The 15,569-nt window shown below is 41.6% G+C and overlaps 1 protein-coding gene across 8 annotated transcripts in view; it reads left to right on the forward strand.

The window, feature by feature from the left end:
• The first annotated feature begins 5,548 nt into the window (after window positions 1-5,548).
• Window positions 5,549-15,569, forward strand: part of NOSTRIN (nitric oxide synthase trafficking) — a 54,294-nt gene continuing 44,273 nt past the window's right edge. For 7 of the 8 annotated variants that reach the window (XM_019656620.1, XM_019656612.1, XM_019656613.1 and 4 more), the window contains exons 1-2: window positions 5,549-5,656; window positions 14,809-14,894. In XM_019656620.1, the coding sequence (XP_019512165.1) occupies window positions 5,630-5,656; window positions 14,809-14,894 (113 nt within the window). In that variant the 5' untranslated portion in view covers window positions 5,549-5,629. The remainder of the gene's footprint in view (window positions 5,657-14,808; window positions 14,895-15,569) is intronic. The other variant, XM_019656619.1, reaches the window with a different exon arrangement.

Below are 15,569 nucleotides of genomic sequence, written 5' to 3' on the forward strand. Positions count from 1 at the left end.
ACCACACAAGTCCTCCATGTTGCAGCTGTCCTGGGAGCAAAGTGCTTTGAAGAAGTGACTCACTAACAGCAGCCGGCCATTCTGCCTGACCCACTCAGCCCCAGAACCCAGCAGCCTGGCCAAGCTTTCCTGCTCACTCGGTCATCAGAACACCAGCCAGCTGCCCCAAGCCCAGATGCTGTCCCTTTACATTCCTCTTGTTTTTGGATATAGTGAAAATTCTCTTAGATGACTTGGTCAAACTTTGTAGAACTTGGCTCATTTTAGACTTCAGCTTTCCCAAATTTATTCTTAGCATTAGGCCACTCTCTGATTTTATCCTTGATCCCAAGACTCGACCTCATCTCTTTACGAGGTCTGACAACTAAGATTGTGAACTTGTTGCAATGATGTTGCTAACCTTTTTTGATATCAGAGGGATAATTCATTATGAATTTGTACCAACTGTATAATTAACCAAGTTTACTATTTGGAAGTGCTGAAAAGGCTGCGTGAAAAAGTTAGACAACCTGAACTTTTTGTCACCAATTCATGCTTCTTGCATCACAACAATGCACCAGCTCACACAGCACTGTCTGTGAGGGATTTTTTAGCCAGTAAGCAAATAACTGTATTGGAACACCCTCCCTACTCGCCTGATCTGGCCCCAATGACTTTTTTTGTTACCCCAAAATAAGGGAAATATTGAAAGGAAGACATTTTGATGACATTCAGGACATCAGAGGTAATATGATGACAGTTCTGATGGCCATTCTAGAAAACGAGTTCCAAAAGTGCTTTGAAGGGTGAACAAGGCACTGGGGTTGATGCATAGCTTCCCAAGGAGAGTACTTCGAAGGTGACTGTAGTGATATTCAGCAATCGGGTATGGAGCACTTTTTCTAGGATCAGTTTGCGAACTTAATTGTCCAACCTTGTATATCTTTTTAACCAAAAAAATCTCCAGGAAAGTTCTCTAAGTGGTCCCTTGGGATTCGTCTGATTCCTACTAAGTTTCCTGCTTGTCATGGCCATTTTTAGCAGTGTGTCAGAGACTTCCAAGTGCATTTGAGCTGTTTCCGGTTTTAGAGTTCCTGCCCAAAAGGTCACACTTATCTTCACTCTCAGTGTTATGAACTCTGCTTCCTGAGACCTGTGGATATAGGCTTACCCGTAAGCAGTGTTCTCTGTCTTGTCAATGTAGAGGAAGTAGCTAATGAGGACACTTTCTCAGTAGTACTGAATTCAATCTAATGAAAACAATGATTTAATGAACATTTACTTTTCTCCATGTACTTTGTTATAAGGAGCTCTCTGAGTAGTGTGAGAGGCAGACCATTAAATGAATAATTTTAACGTAACAGAATAAATGAATCCAAGGATAGTAGTAGTCCAAAGGCAAGAGTGTGCTTACTGTGTCTCTGGAAAATGACACAAGCTGGACGTTGGAAATAAATAAAACTCAGCTCAGCCAACATAAAGGCAGAAAGATTCCCAGGGACAAGGAACAACATTATACAAAGTCTTGGCAATGTGAACAAGGAATGCTGTCACCATTTTACTTATCAGTTCTCCAGTTTTAAACATTAAAGATAGAATAATTGTTATTATTTTTTAAATATTTTCTTATTTGGTTTCTAAAGCAATGCATTTTTTTTTCAAATCTTACGGAAATGTACGACCTAGAGAGTTAGTCCTCCATAATCCCAACTTCCAGAGAGATGCTATTGTCTGACTAGACACGGATGTGTCTAGATCTTTTTTTCTTATATGCATACCGAACTGGAATCTTACTTATTCTTTTGCAACCTGTTTTTAAGTCAGTTCATATATAACTAAATGTTTTATACTCTGTCTTCATTTTTTGGATGTTTTGTATCCCGTTGTCAGGGTTGAGTGGCCGTATATCAAAGTAATTATACATGGAATCATTGAAGGCAGGTGGATCCCAGCTATGCCACTACTAACCATGTGACTTTGGGTAAATCATTTAACTACCCTGTGCCTCAGCTTCCCTATGTGTATTATAAGGATCAAAATAATACATATCTACCTCAAATGATTGCTATAATGACTACATAAATTACTATTTGTAAAGCACTTAGAATAGCACCTGGCAGATGGTAAATCTTCTAACTGTGAGCCTGTATTACCTCAAGGTATTTAACCAGATCCTTATCGACAGATGTTTGTGCTGTTTCTAATTTTTTGCATTCTTTTGTCACTCAAGAAATTTCCAAGGCAAGTTTTGAATTGTCCTTAACCTCTATTACGTTTGAGCTCCTGTTTCTTACCAGCTTACCGATACTCAACATCTGCTTATAAGCACTTAACAAAGATGTATTCTAGTGGTTGACTCTCTTGGAGGTTGCCCAAAATAAGGCAGGTTGGGTGCAGTGGAGTGGCTACCAGCCCAGACCCCAAGAAGTCCATTGCAGGTTTTCTATCTGCTGAGAGCCCATGCCAGGAAGGCGAATGCTCTAGAGCATAGACTGGGACAGGAAGCAGGAAGATTGGAATCTGAGAAGTCAAACAGTAACTCAGGCTGGAGGCCAGAGAGAGAAGCCAGAGAATGAGTACAGATCAGAAACATATGGCCAGAGACAAACCTGAGGACAGAGAGCTCAAAAGGATGCTTTAGGCACCAATACTTTTTTAGAAAGTAAGTATAGTATACCTCCTTTGAGATGCTTCACTATGTATAGTTCTCATCAACCTATAACTACAATAAGGTGATGTGAATATTAATTCCAAACAACAAGGTTCTTCTCTCTCTTGCTCCTATGGGAACTCAGCTGCCTCCTCCCAGGCTCCCTAGGCCATTTCTGGCAGTCAGGGACTTCAGTGTGTTCTCACATGAGCAAGGGCAAATTTGCTCAAGTTGGCCTGCTCTGGCCTGCTTGCCAAGGTGCCCTTGCCAGCCACAGCCTCAGGTGTTAGGGACACCTTAGAAAACCTGCTGGGCTACTTCCTCCTCCCCTGCCGTCACCCCAGGGGAGGTGTGCTTTGCTCTGTTCTTAGGCAGAGTATGTGTAGGGTGGGATGTAGGGTCAGAGGGGAGAATGACCCTATCTCCAACTCTGTGCCTAGACTCTCTCCTGAATTTAACTCCTCTTATTTTTCTCCCTGACCTAAATCTCGCTAAAGTTCCAACCATGTCCCCTGAGGCTGAATTAGGGAAAGGATGACATATATCAGCCACCCCCTCCAGTGTTCTTTTTTCCCCCTTTATCTCTCTAGTCACTCAACAACAAATATTGCCTGAGCATTGTAGTGGATTAAATGTAAAACTGATCCCAATCCTCTGCACCATTCTGTATCTATGCTCTTTGCAATGAGACATTTAGCTCCTCCCATTAAGGAGTAGAATCTCTCCCACCCACTAGAATCTGGGCTGGCTTGTGACTGATGGGCTGTGGTCTGAAGGTGGCTGAAGTGATGGTGTGTCAGTTCTAAGCCTGAGTCGCACTCACTCTCTGGGCTCCTCTGCCATCCCCTGAGAACAGCCTGGCTTAGACTGTTGGCTGATGAAAAATTGCTTCAACCCATAGTCAGCCACCTGCCCAACACAGCCCAGAACTGCTTCCCAGCCAAGATCAGCAGGGCTGTATAGATCCTCCTTTCACATAAGTGAGGCCAGAAAGACCAGAACTACCCAGCTAAACCACAGACTTGCAAATTAAATAAAGCCTGTGTCATTTGAAGCCACAGGGTTTTCTGTTTATTACAGAGCACTATTGTGACAAGAGATCGCTGCTACAACCCCACTTCTGACCTCCAAAATCAAAGGTTTTTTTTTTTGCAGATTCAAGCACCCTTCTAAGAAGTTCAACAAATGGCCAAACTCTAATCTCAGTCTAGATTGAGCCAGGACCCCTGGCTGCCCTTACAACAGCCTGTGAGATGGAGATATTTTTGTTAAGCAGATGTCCAAGAGACCTGAGGGAAAGTTAGTCAGCCTGCTGGGGAGACATGCATAAGGAATAAGTGTACAGGAATGTCCTACCAATATTCACTAGGGCCACGAAGACCACAGTAAGCTTGGTGCGGTGGCATTTCTTGTGGAACCTGGAAAGGGAGGCCAACCTCTCCCTTTTGAGCTGGGTTGGGACTGAACTGAGACCAAGTGTAGCAGGAATCAGTGGGAAGACACTGAGATGCCCCAGGCCCTGGAACCGAGGCCCTCCGCCGTGCAGATGTACAGCCTCTGAGGACAGGGAAGCCCTCCAAGGGGAATCTGAGTGACATGTGTTTAACCTCAGTTTATAACCTGTCTCTACACATCTTTCAGTATGCTGGGTTGGCTTGTTAAATTGTAGCTCCTCGATAGCTACTGCTTAGTGTTGTAACTTCCAGTGATAAAGTTCCTTTGGAGGAGCTAAGGGGAGCACATTATTAAGTGTGTGAATGGTGGTCCCTAACTAGGGCCGCCCTCCTCTCTACTCTGGTTGAGGGGCAAGTTCTTTTCTCTCATTGTACCCCTTCCCTCGTTCATTATTTCTAAGGACTTTGAATGGAGCCTGCACACCCAGGGCAAATGAATGGAGCCTGCCCACCGAGGCAAGCTCTGAAGTTTCCCACTGGGCTCTGCTGATGGAGCTCCTTTTGGCCTGGGGGCCTGCCAGTCACAGCAAAGCTGCCATGCCCAGCAAATGGCTGTCACCAGACAACAGGCCAGTAGATGGAAATTTAAGCATTAATAACCGGGACCACAGGTGCAGAGAAAGCAATAAAAAAATAAGCTGCTGATGGCTGATTTCCAGTTCTGTTTATCCTCTTGAGTGGTTAAAAAAAAAAATGCATGAGGATGAATACAGAAAAACCCTTCTTAATTTGATAGCTTAGCCTCTTGGCCCTGTTGGGCTGGGAGTGAAAGTTGGGTTGAGTTAGCTCCCACCCCCAAAGGTGGTTAATGTATGCCCTGCTCCCTGATAGCCTTTTTCTAGACATTTTCCACTACAGTCATAGTTATATAAGTGTGATCCTAATTGTTTGGTACCTGGCTCTAGGGTGATTTAGGGCAGTGGGAATATTGACTTGGTGTGTGAGCTTTAGATAAGGGGGGAGGTGGGAGGGGGTCTGGGCTCTGGGATTGGTTGGTTTTCATATAAAAAAAATGTGCTCACAAGTAAATGGTTTGCTGCCTCTAGGAACTAGTTGACCCTAGGATGGGCGGTCCCTCCCACATCCAAAAGGCCTCAATGTGTCAAAGCATCATACAATACAAAAAATAAATATATAAAACAAAACAAACAAGAAAAAAACATGATTAATACAAAGACCTGAAAGAACATATATCCTTTCCATATCAGCCTTGAGAGAACCCAAATTATTGGGGACACTTTATAGTTTCTGAGCTTTTTCTCAAGGCCGGGCAGTTTTCTGCCTTCTAAGTATTGACAGAAGCTATTCTCACCATCTCACACCAGCTCTCTTGACCCAGAGCAGTTCTTTGCTTTTTCAGGAAATAAACGGGATGAAAGTTCAGGGCTGGGACTTCCTCCTCAGGGTATTTGACAAGGACTGACGTATTCTAAGCCCTTTAAATCCAGGAAATCCAGGACACACCCAACCTTGATAACAGTGTGCTGAGAGCTGAGTGCTGAGTGCTGGAGCATAGGTGAGAGGACAGAAGCAAAATCCTTTCAGCATGAGAGACCCACTCACAAACTGTTCCGTGAGTAGCTTGGTGTGGTTTGTGTCTCTGTATGTGAGAAGGTGGCTGGGGGGTAGATTTATATATTAATGTATTTTAACTTAAGAAATTTGAGATGCTCAGAAACCAAACATGCTTAGATATTGGCTGTGAGACAAAAGTCTGTGTTTTTTCTTTGGTTCAGTTTAAAACAGAACCCTTTCTAGCAAATGATGACTGGTCATTGTCATCTTTTATTCTCAAATTCTTAGAAAAACTTTGAGTGGGTATATCATCATATTTGCATGCAGATGGTGGTTGTTTGGAAAAAAATCTTAAGACATACTCTAATGGTGCCGACATCATGCATAGAGTAGATATATAAACACAGAATGTCTGCAGCCAATTTTGGGCACCGATAATGAAGTTAGAATGGAAGGTTTTTGCGTCTTTTCCCATATCATTCAGAGGTAAGAATTGTTAAGTCCTTCAGGAGGACAGACTCCCCATGCGGTCTGGCCTGTGGTGGTTCTCAGACAGCTTTACCAACTTGTTTCTTTCAGTCCTGGGAGCGTTACCAAAAATAGAAAATGGGTCAAGTCCAAAGACTTGTGAGAGTCTTAGTAGCAATAGAAGCGATGTAATTTAGGAAATTAGGAGCAATTAAAATAAAAGGGAGAGAGACATATTTACTTTGGAAAGAAAATAATTGAAGATTATCAGTGTGTTATCTTAATAAATGGTGCCAAGAAGCTAAAATTGGTGATAGCAGAAGCAAGGATCTTTCAAGTATTTAATAAAAAAAACAAAAACAAAAAAACAAAACTGAGGACTGCAGCAAAGCCATAAAGAAAAAGTTCAATGGACGCAGAAAACACAGGCTTAGAGAAAATAGACCTATAACTGCTATTCTACAAACTGAGTTCATGAGTCAGATGAGCTAAATGAGGTGAAGTCATAATGGCTAGTAATATTAACAATGACAACATCATAGCAGACTTTACCTACTTTTACTTTTTAAATACAAAAAAAATTAAAAGTATCTAATGGAAAAAAAATAAATCCAACAATATGGTTGCATATAGATTTTTAAGAAAGAGACTCACCCCCACTTTAATTTCCTCCTCTTCTCTCCTTTGGCAACCACAGATCACTTTTTTTTTTTTTTTACACAGATCACTTTAAAAAAAAAAGTCTTTATCTCCTATTTATTTGCTGTTCATTTTTTTTCACTCCTTGCATTTGGTCCCTTCTAACATGCGAACTCCTTTTCTTTCTCACCATTGATACTTGGATCATGTTTTTGCACAGGTGTGGTTGAATGGGATAGAGACAGGAGAAGTGGAGGCAAAAAGTTGGCACCAACAGTCACTAAAGAAGAAAGTCAAGACCAAGGCAAGAGTGAGATAGAAGAGAGGAAAATTTAGGCTCAATTAAGTTTTTAAAACAATGATCAGATAGCACAGTATCCTTTTCCAAAGCTGCCTTCAAATGAGGAACTGGGAGAAATGTTTCCTTTTGAGCAGCCCCAAGATAACCTGTTACCCTATCTCTGTGTCACTTTAATGCTCCCTCCCTGACATGCAGAACAGTTCTTTTCCCTATGTTAACCATTGCCCCAAGGACTCCTACCCTCATCCACAACCTTAAAGGTCATCTCTATGGGCCCAGAGCCACCAAAGCTAGCCTGGGAGTCAAGAGGAGGCGGATATCCCGTCAGTCAGGGTTTCTACGTCCTCTAAAGTCACAGAATCTTTATTTATTTGCAATTGTTTCATCTTCATCAAGTGTTCCACATGATTTCCTGGTGCAGTCCTCGCTTGTGCTTGGGGAACATGCTATGTGGAGATGAGGCTGCACTTTGGGAACAAAATAAAACAAGGAAATGGGTAGCAAACGAATGCTTCATGAAATACTATTATTGTAGTTTTATAAAAAACAACAACAAAGCTTTAACCACCTGCAAAATGTCTCATTCCATGAGTCCTAGGGTTGCACAGAACACAACTAATTCATAAAGCCTTAGCTTAGCCGCAGTCCTTAATCTAGTCTATCCTACGGATCCATGTGTGAAAATCAGTGGGTTGCATGAATTTCAATGAGAAAAACATGACCTCTTTATTTGTCCTAGTTTCTCACTGAAATTTAGAATTTCTTTCCATTTTAAATATAAGCAACAACCCAGTACCAACCACTCTAGTATCTGTGACTTGATAACCAATAAAAATTACATGTATTTTTATAATAACATTAACATTATTTGCAGATATCTAGAAATATAGTTCATACTTAACATGACTTAGAAATTTGGTTACTTCTTAAGACTTGTTATTTTGTGTGTTAATTAAAAACACACATAATATTATGATTTTAAAATGTTTTTATAAATATATATCAGTATTATTAGTTTCCTTTATAATTCTGTTATTTTATACATTTGAAAATATTTTGAATAAAAGCAGTTTCACCAGAGTGCCAAAGGGGCCCATGATACAAAAAAAATAAAAAAATCTCTTCTTCTGGTCATGCTCCAATGGGCAACAGAGGCTTAGAGTTGGGCCAGTCAAGCTCAAAAAACCAGGTCAGTGTCTGATCAAATTATTAGTCACCAGGGTAGCCAAAGATTGCCTAAATGCTGTGTAGGGCTTTTAACTAATCTTGAGAGTATCAGAACTGGTTCGAAGGAGATTTGTTAAAGTTCTGTTTTTGAAAAGGAAAAGAATGGGTGCTAAGCCTTGATATCTTAATGCCTGTGAGTTAAGCCTCTAAATTGAAAAAGAGTGCCAAATCCATGTGCAAGGAAACAGACAGGATCAAATTATCTCCAAATGAAATAATCTAATCACTTGAAAAAGTAGCATCTTTCTAGGAAACAATGGCATAGAATCGAGGGCAAATAATAAGCTGTAACCAAGTTTTTGCTTTTACTCACTCCTACAGTATGCACATAGGGACCCGTTAAAGCACGCCTTCTGGGGCCCATACAGTCAACCGTTTCCCTTAACTTCATCAGCTGGTGAAATAGGACCAGGCTGTGAGGCTGCTCCTCCAACCTGGTTCAGAGGCCAACCTGAGCTGCCCATCTTGTTGGCTCAGCGTAAGTCACACGAAGCACTGATACAAAAGATGCTGGTCCAATGGTCCATGGCTCCTGAGGGATCCTGCTACACTGCAGAGATAAGGAGGCAGGTTGGGTCTGGCATGGATGCCCTGTGGCCCACTGCATCCCCAGCGTGCATCCGTGAGATGTGTGACATGCCGTTCCGCATTTCCTGGGCCTCTGTTTCTTTGTTTATAAAGTAAAGGAGAGGAGGATCAAGTAGACTGTGTTCTTTAATGTTCTGTATCTCATAATCTATGACAGCCTGTCATGGAGATTCCAAACATTATACAGATGCCTAATAAGCACAAGAAATCCCTTAGTTAGAGGAGCAATGCTTTGAAATATTATCCCACATGAAATCAGCAGCACAGTGCCTGACATGTGAAAGACATCCAGCAAACGCTTATATAATTAAAGTGGAATATCATAGGTTTTTTTTAACACTATGAGGATCATCATTATAAAAAAAAAAAAAAAACCTTCTCATACTCACACCGAGAATACAAATAGATTTTCCTAGAATAGTTGAATTTAGTCATTCAAATCATGGAAAATCGGAAAGAACAGCTAGGCCAAGGTTCATACAGTGCATTTTATATTTTTTACAAGTCATCTGTCTGATCATTTCATGTGCCAGTTGCCTAGATTACTAAGTGGTTTTGGTTTTCTTTTGTTTTGCTTTTTTATAACAACAATATTTTTACAACAGAATTTGCTTACAAGCACTAGGCAGAAACATTTTCCTGATGACTGAAGGAAACATCTGTGGATACCAGTTGTCTATGTGAAGGAATTTTTAGGGGTTCAGAAAGATTTCAAATATTCTACCACCAGCCTGACATCCCTTTATCAGGGGGAAAAAAATCCATAATGTTTTATTTGTTGTTGTTTGTTTGTTTGTTAAAGATTTTCTTGGGGAATTGGGGGAGGGGAACAGTGTTGGGGAATTGGGGAAGGGGACCAGGCAAGTTGTTGTCCTTCAGTCTTAGTTGTGGAGGGCGCAGCTGGCTCAGCTCCAAGTCCAGTCACCATCTGGCCGCCCCGTCGGCAGCTCCCGGCTGCTCAGCTCAAGGTGTCGTTGGGTGGGGTGGGGGAGGGCGGCGGGGGGAGTGGGGAGATACAGCCTCCTATGTGGGAGTCGAACTGGCAACCTTATTGTTAAGAGCACATGCTCTAATCACTGAGCCATTCACCACCTGTTGGCAGCTCAGCGGCAGCTCACTGGCCCATGTGGGAATCAAACCGGCGACTCTGTTGCTTAGAGCTCACGCTCTTAACCAATTGAGCCACTCACCCGGCCCCACAATGTTTATTTCCCAGTAATTAATGGGAGAAGCAACATGCTAATATAAATAATTCATATGGAGATGTAAGATCAATAGTAAGTTCTTTCCTGGAATGAATATTTGGTAGAGGGGGAGGAATTCTGAAGCTCAGTGGTAGGAAAAGAATACCCACATTTTACCTTCCACATGGCTTTGACCAGAGCACACCCTTTTTGTGCTGTTAATGGCCTTTGAAAGCCATCTTTACTGCTCTTAACAATTAACAGCTAACTATCACTCTGAGTAAACTTGCTTTAATTATACTGATTTGCCATTTATAATATATTTATTTCTGATGGATTCTCTAATTTATTTGATCACCTAACATTTATAATCACAGTTCTGTCCCTAACTAATGAGGTTCTCTGCAGCAATTTGGGCCTCAATTGTGAAATAAGGGGATTGGACTTGAGTGCTCCATGGAATCACTCCGGGGCCTCTCCGGCCTAGAGAGTGAGGTGGGAAGGGAGGCAGGCTAGGAGAGGGAGGGTCAAAGCCAAGGTCAAGAGATTTTGTCCCCTCAAAGCAAATATCCTCCAAGGTTCTCTGATTACACACACACACACACACACACACACACACACACGCTGCTGGACAAGATGGTCTCTGGGTTCTGCTTTGATATTTATGGAAGTCTGCTTTTCACAGCTTTTGTCTTCAAGTCTGAGTAGATGGTACATGATGAAAGGTACGGAATCATTGTTTCCAAAGAAGGGGTTATGCTGAAATAATGGAGGCATTCTTTGCAACGCCTTTATTTATCCATGCCACCTTTATCTGAGTGTGGATCAGGGTTTGTCAGGGGGTTTCTACTAAAGATTTCTCTCCATGGCTATCATAAGCAGAACCACTAAATTAACAATGTGATATATTGAAGAGCTTACTGACCTGTATGTGCCTGAGCCCACTGGAGTTTGGGGAATGGGTTACAGGTGTATCTAAGACACAGCACCCCTCAGCCCTCACATTGGCAGGGTGTGGCTGGGAGACAGAGCTCGTGGGTCAGTCCCCTCTGTTTGGAACCATTTTGTCCATTTATCACACTGTCCCAGGACAAATATTTTGTAGGTGTGCCATGACGTGAAAAAAGATAGGAAGAACTAGTCTATTAAATAACAGGAAATCATCTTCCAAAATCTAAAACTGGCAGCTTCAGGGTCAACTGAAGCCATAAGATGCGTTTCATTTGAGCAACCTCTTTTTTAAAAACCTTGACTGTGAGCACCTTCGGGAAACACAGACACTCTCCCCTTTGCCACAGGCTCTCCCACTCCCCTCTAAAGACAACTGAGTTTTAAGTCACTGGCTTATACACTTGCAGGGCTGTCTGGCCTCCTAGAACTAGTCCTTTAGAGATAGTATTTTAAAATGTGTCTTGAAGAGTTTTGATGGCTTGATAAGTTTGGGAAATGCAGCAGCTCCTGCAGCCCAGCACGTAGAAAAATTCTCAGCTGGTTCTGTTCATTTCCGCTTTGGGTAGAAACAAGGTTGCCTCTGCTGGCCCCCATCCTCACACGTGGTGTCTGAGGCCTCCTATTCTGGCCCCAGGACTGTAGGATACAGACTGTCTCAGGTGATGGTTGGCTGGTGGGAGCCGTCCCCTAGGAGAGTTCATCTCAGAGTCCCTTCCCTCTCTCTTAGTTCTCCCTTAGTTCTTCGGATGGGAGGTTTTTCTCCTTTGAATGCTCCTAATCCCTCGAAGTCCATCTCTGCTTTGTCTTCCATCCCCAGCCCTAGCCCCAGCCTTACAGTGTTGGAGAGCAGAAAAACCTCACTCTGCAAGCACATGTCCACATCCTTCTCTCTTGCACATGGCCCCTGTGGTATTTTGGGGGTCTTTATTTCTGCTTTGCTGTGGGTTGGAGAGAGAAGCAGATAGGACATTACATAAAAAATACCCAGCTTAATACTGTGACACATTTCTAAATAAATCAAATAAGAAAGCTACAGGACATATAAAGAAATCATAAAATTTAATTAAACATAAAATAAGATTTGAACAAAAGAAAAGGCTTACTATGTCCTTGGATGGAAAGTCCAAATACCATTAAAAAGCCAATTTTCCCTGAATGATATATATATATATATATATATATATATATATATATATATATGCGCAATGTAATTCCAATTAGAATTCCAACAGGAATTTTTTTTAAAACTTATAACTAGATATGTTCATATGGAAGAATAAATGTCCAAGTATAGCCAAAGAAATTATGAAAAGGAAAAAATAATTGTCTAAGGAGAGAGCAGAAGCAAAAGTTTAATATCTCTATAACATAGGTAGTGAGTACATAATGTGTATCATTATTTTCTGTATCATTTTATGAAATATAAAAATGTTTCATAATTTAGAATAAAAACTTAAAAGCCTGTGTATGACTTAGAACTATATTAGGCTGCATATTTTAAAAACCTAAAATGAGTGGTTAAAAACAAAAACAAAAAAAAACCACTCCATTGTATTTCTCTCACATAAGTCCAAAAGTGGAGTTGAGGGCTTGTGTTGTGGCCCCCAGGACCATCAGGGACCCAGGTTCTTTTTCTCTTTCTGCTCTATGATCTTAGCTCACGGTGTCCACCATCAAGACCACCTTCTGGCATCAGCCATTATTTCTAAGTCCAGGTGTCAGGAAAGAGGAGGCAGAAACCCTCACCGAAACCCCACAGAAAACTTTCGCCCATGCCTGCTTGGGAAGTATTAGTCACATGGTCATGCGTCAGGGTGAGAGAGGCTAGGAAATAGCTTTATTCCAGGGGCATGTGCGCTGCTAAACATTTATCTATTTCCCTCTCATGATACTTAGGTGTGTTTTGTGGGATAGTATTTGGTGTTATGGGAAGAAAATAAAAGGCTTGGGGGAATTTAGTAAAAATGTTTAGTTAACAGAGGCATAAACAAAAATGCCAAATAATTTTAAGATTGTTTCCTATTGTACCTGTAAGGGAAGAAACGGAGCCTTATTGTAGCATATCATTCATAGATGACAAGTCATTTTCATGGAAATAAAAATGAGGGCCAGCCGAGTGGCTCAGTTGGTTAAGAGCTCGCTCAAGAGTGCGAGCTCTTCAGCAACAGCGGTTCGAGTCCCAGCCCGAGCTGAGCTGCCGCTGATCTGCCAACAGGTGGCAGGATGGCTCAGCTGAAATAAATAAATAAATTAATTAATTAATTAATTAATTAATTAAATTAAAAATGAGAAATCCTGGCTGCCAAATACTGATTTTGTCATCATGACTCTCAGGCTACATCTGAACAGTAGCACAGGGGTGTCTTATTTACTCTGCAGAGAGTTTTGAAATTTGTGAATTGTTTGCTGTAATTTTTTTAAAAATCACATTTTCGATGCCAATCCTTACTTCAGCTTTGTTGAACAAACCAGAAGATCTGGCCATCCCGGGCCAGACTCCATGGTGCAGAGCAGCTGTGGCAGCTGCCTCTCCCTCACTGCTTGCATCCTGTTCCTGGCTCACTCAGGAGTCTTCTGTTAGGAGTCAGCAATGCCCTGATAGGCGTTAGCAATGCCCTGACCACTGTCCTTGTATCCCAAGCAGTTTCGATGAAGCTGTTTGCTACTACTGTGTGCCTAGCTCACCCTGCCATGGTTTTCTGTGTTAAACTGTAGGTGCCTTCCTCCTCTGTGGCCCTATGTCCTCTGTTTGCTACTCTGTTAGCACCATATACCAGGTGCGACTGTGCCAACTGAACAGTTGAGATGGCCCTGAGGACTCATGTATATGAACGTGCCTGTTGCATAATAGGCACTGAGTAAATGCGAGTTTCCTTTCTTTTCCCGTCTCAACATGGTGCCCAGCTGCCTGCTGGAGACGACTGAGTGCTGGCAGGGGCTGGCTCATTGGATGAGCAGAGTCACAGTACGGCACTCAACCTCTGCAACATTTCCATCTTCTTGTATAAAATCTCATTTGAAAAATGCAATTGGCTATTGTATTTTCCAGATGGAAGCTATGAGAGAATGTATTTGAGACTGTTTCATGGCCTAATCTACCTATTCTGTGTCAGGAAAGAGATAGAATCAGCTTACATTCACCCTCTCCATTTGGGCACTTAAAACCGATTGCCATCAATGTCTACCTTTACAAATAAAATTTCCAGAATGACATTGTGGAGTTCTAAATCAAATGACAAAACTTTCTCTTGGAATTCTGGCATCTGCAGGCTAAATTTAAAGTTTTATTTATAAATTTGTAAAGGTTTGGTTCAATCAAAATGTTCAGCTCATTATAACATTCTTATTTCTAGAGTTAAATGAGATATAGAGGGGATCAGGAAAAATTTTATTAACAAGTTATTCAGTTACATTTTTATTATCTCAGCCAAGGAACACTCACTTTCATGGTTCACGGGTTGTCACAAGGCCTAGGAATACTATTTTGGAATTTGTGGGGGAGACACAAAATGATTGATTACTCAGTGCATTTCAGAACGTACTCTTAACCTTCCTGGGAACAACAGGAGTGACAGGAAGCCAGACACCTGGTGCATACCACTAATGAATTGTTTGCATTTAGCCTAGGGGAGAAACAGATAGACAAGCTTTATTTTTGTAAAGTTCTCCAGGATCTTTCATATCCAGGCAGAAGAGACTGAATCTTTCTTTTAAGAACTCATCCAAAAGATGTACGTCCCACAGCTGCACTATCATTTACAATGACGTCATTATGACATCAGTACTCTGAATTTACGACAGCTCTATCTTTGGAAGCTTTCATAATCCTTCTGTGCATCTTTTCTTTTGCAGTATAATCAAGTGTACAAGAACCTAAAGGAGTTTTCTCAAAACGGAGAGAATTTCTGCAAGCAGGTCACATCTATTCTTCAGCAAAGGTACAAAATGTGCATTTGCAATAAGCAGTTCTTCCTCTTTAGTTGCAGCCAGTGATATGACTGGAGAAGTGATTACAAGCTGTCCTACTTTCCAGAATGCAGTGTTATATTTTGGTACTTGAGAGATTGGTTTGAAGAGTGATTCTTCTCTCTTGCACATTTATCACTTGGGTACCATAAAAATCAGGGAACAGCAGGAAGTCATTCTGCTTGGGAAGGTTTAGTCAAAGTCTCTTCTGATTCTTCAGACCAAGTTTATCACCCCCTCCTGGGGCCCATCGTTTTACCTGATGTGTACACCGTTGTTGTACTTCTCACACTGATGGTAATTATTAGTGATGTATCTGCATCCCCTACGAGAGAGGGGGCTGTGTCTTACGCACCTTTGCATGCTAAGTTCTTGGAGCCTGGCCTTTTGATTTCTACAGTAAATATCTGATGAATGATTGGATGGATGAAAGAAAAGGCACCATTTTCAGTATCACCTTCTCTCTTTTTTTTAAAGATTTTTATTGCGGAATTGGGGGGATGGGAACAGTGCTGGGGAATTGGGGGAAGGGAAACAGACAAATTGCTGTCGTTTTTTTGTTCTTCAATCTAGTTGTGGAGGACGTTGCTTCACTGGCCCAAGTTGGCACCATCATTGCGCTCTTCCCGGGCGAGGCAGATCAGTCG

This window comes from Hipposideros armiger, unplaced genomic scaffold (assembly GCF_001890085.2).
Source record: "Hipposideros armiger isolate ML-2016 unplaced genomic scaffold, ASM189008v1 scaffold_263, whole genome shotgun sequence".
NCBI lineage: Eukaryota > Metazoa > Chordata > Mammalia > Chiroptera > Hipposideridae > Hipposideros > Hipposideros armiger.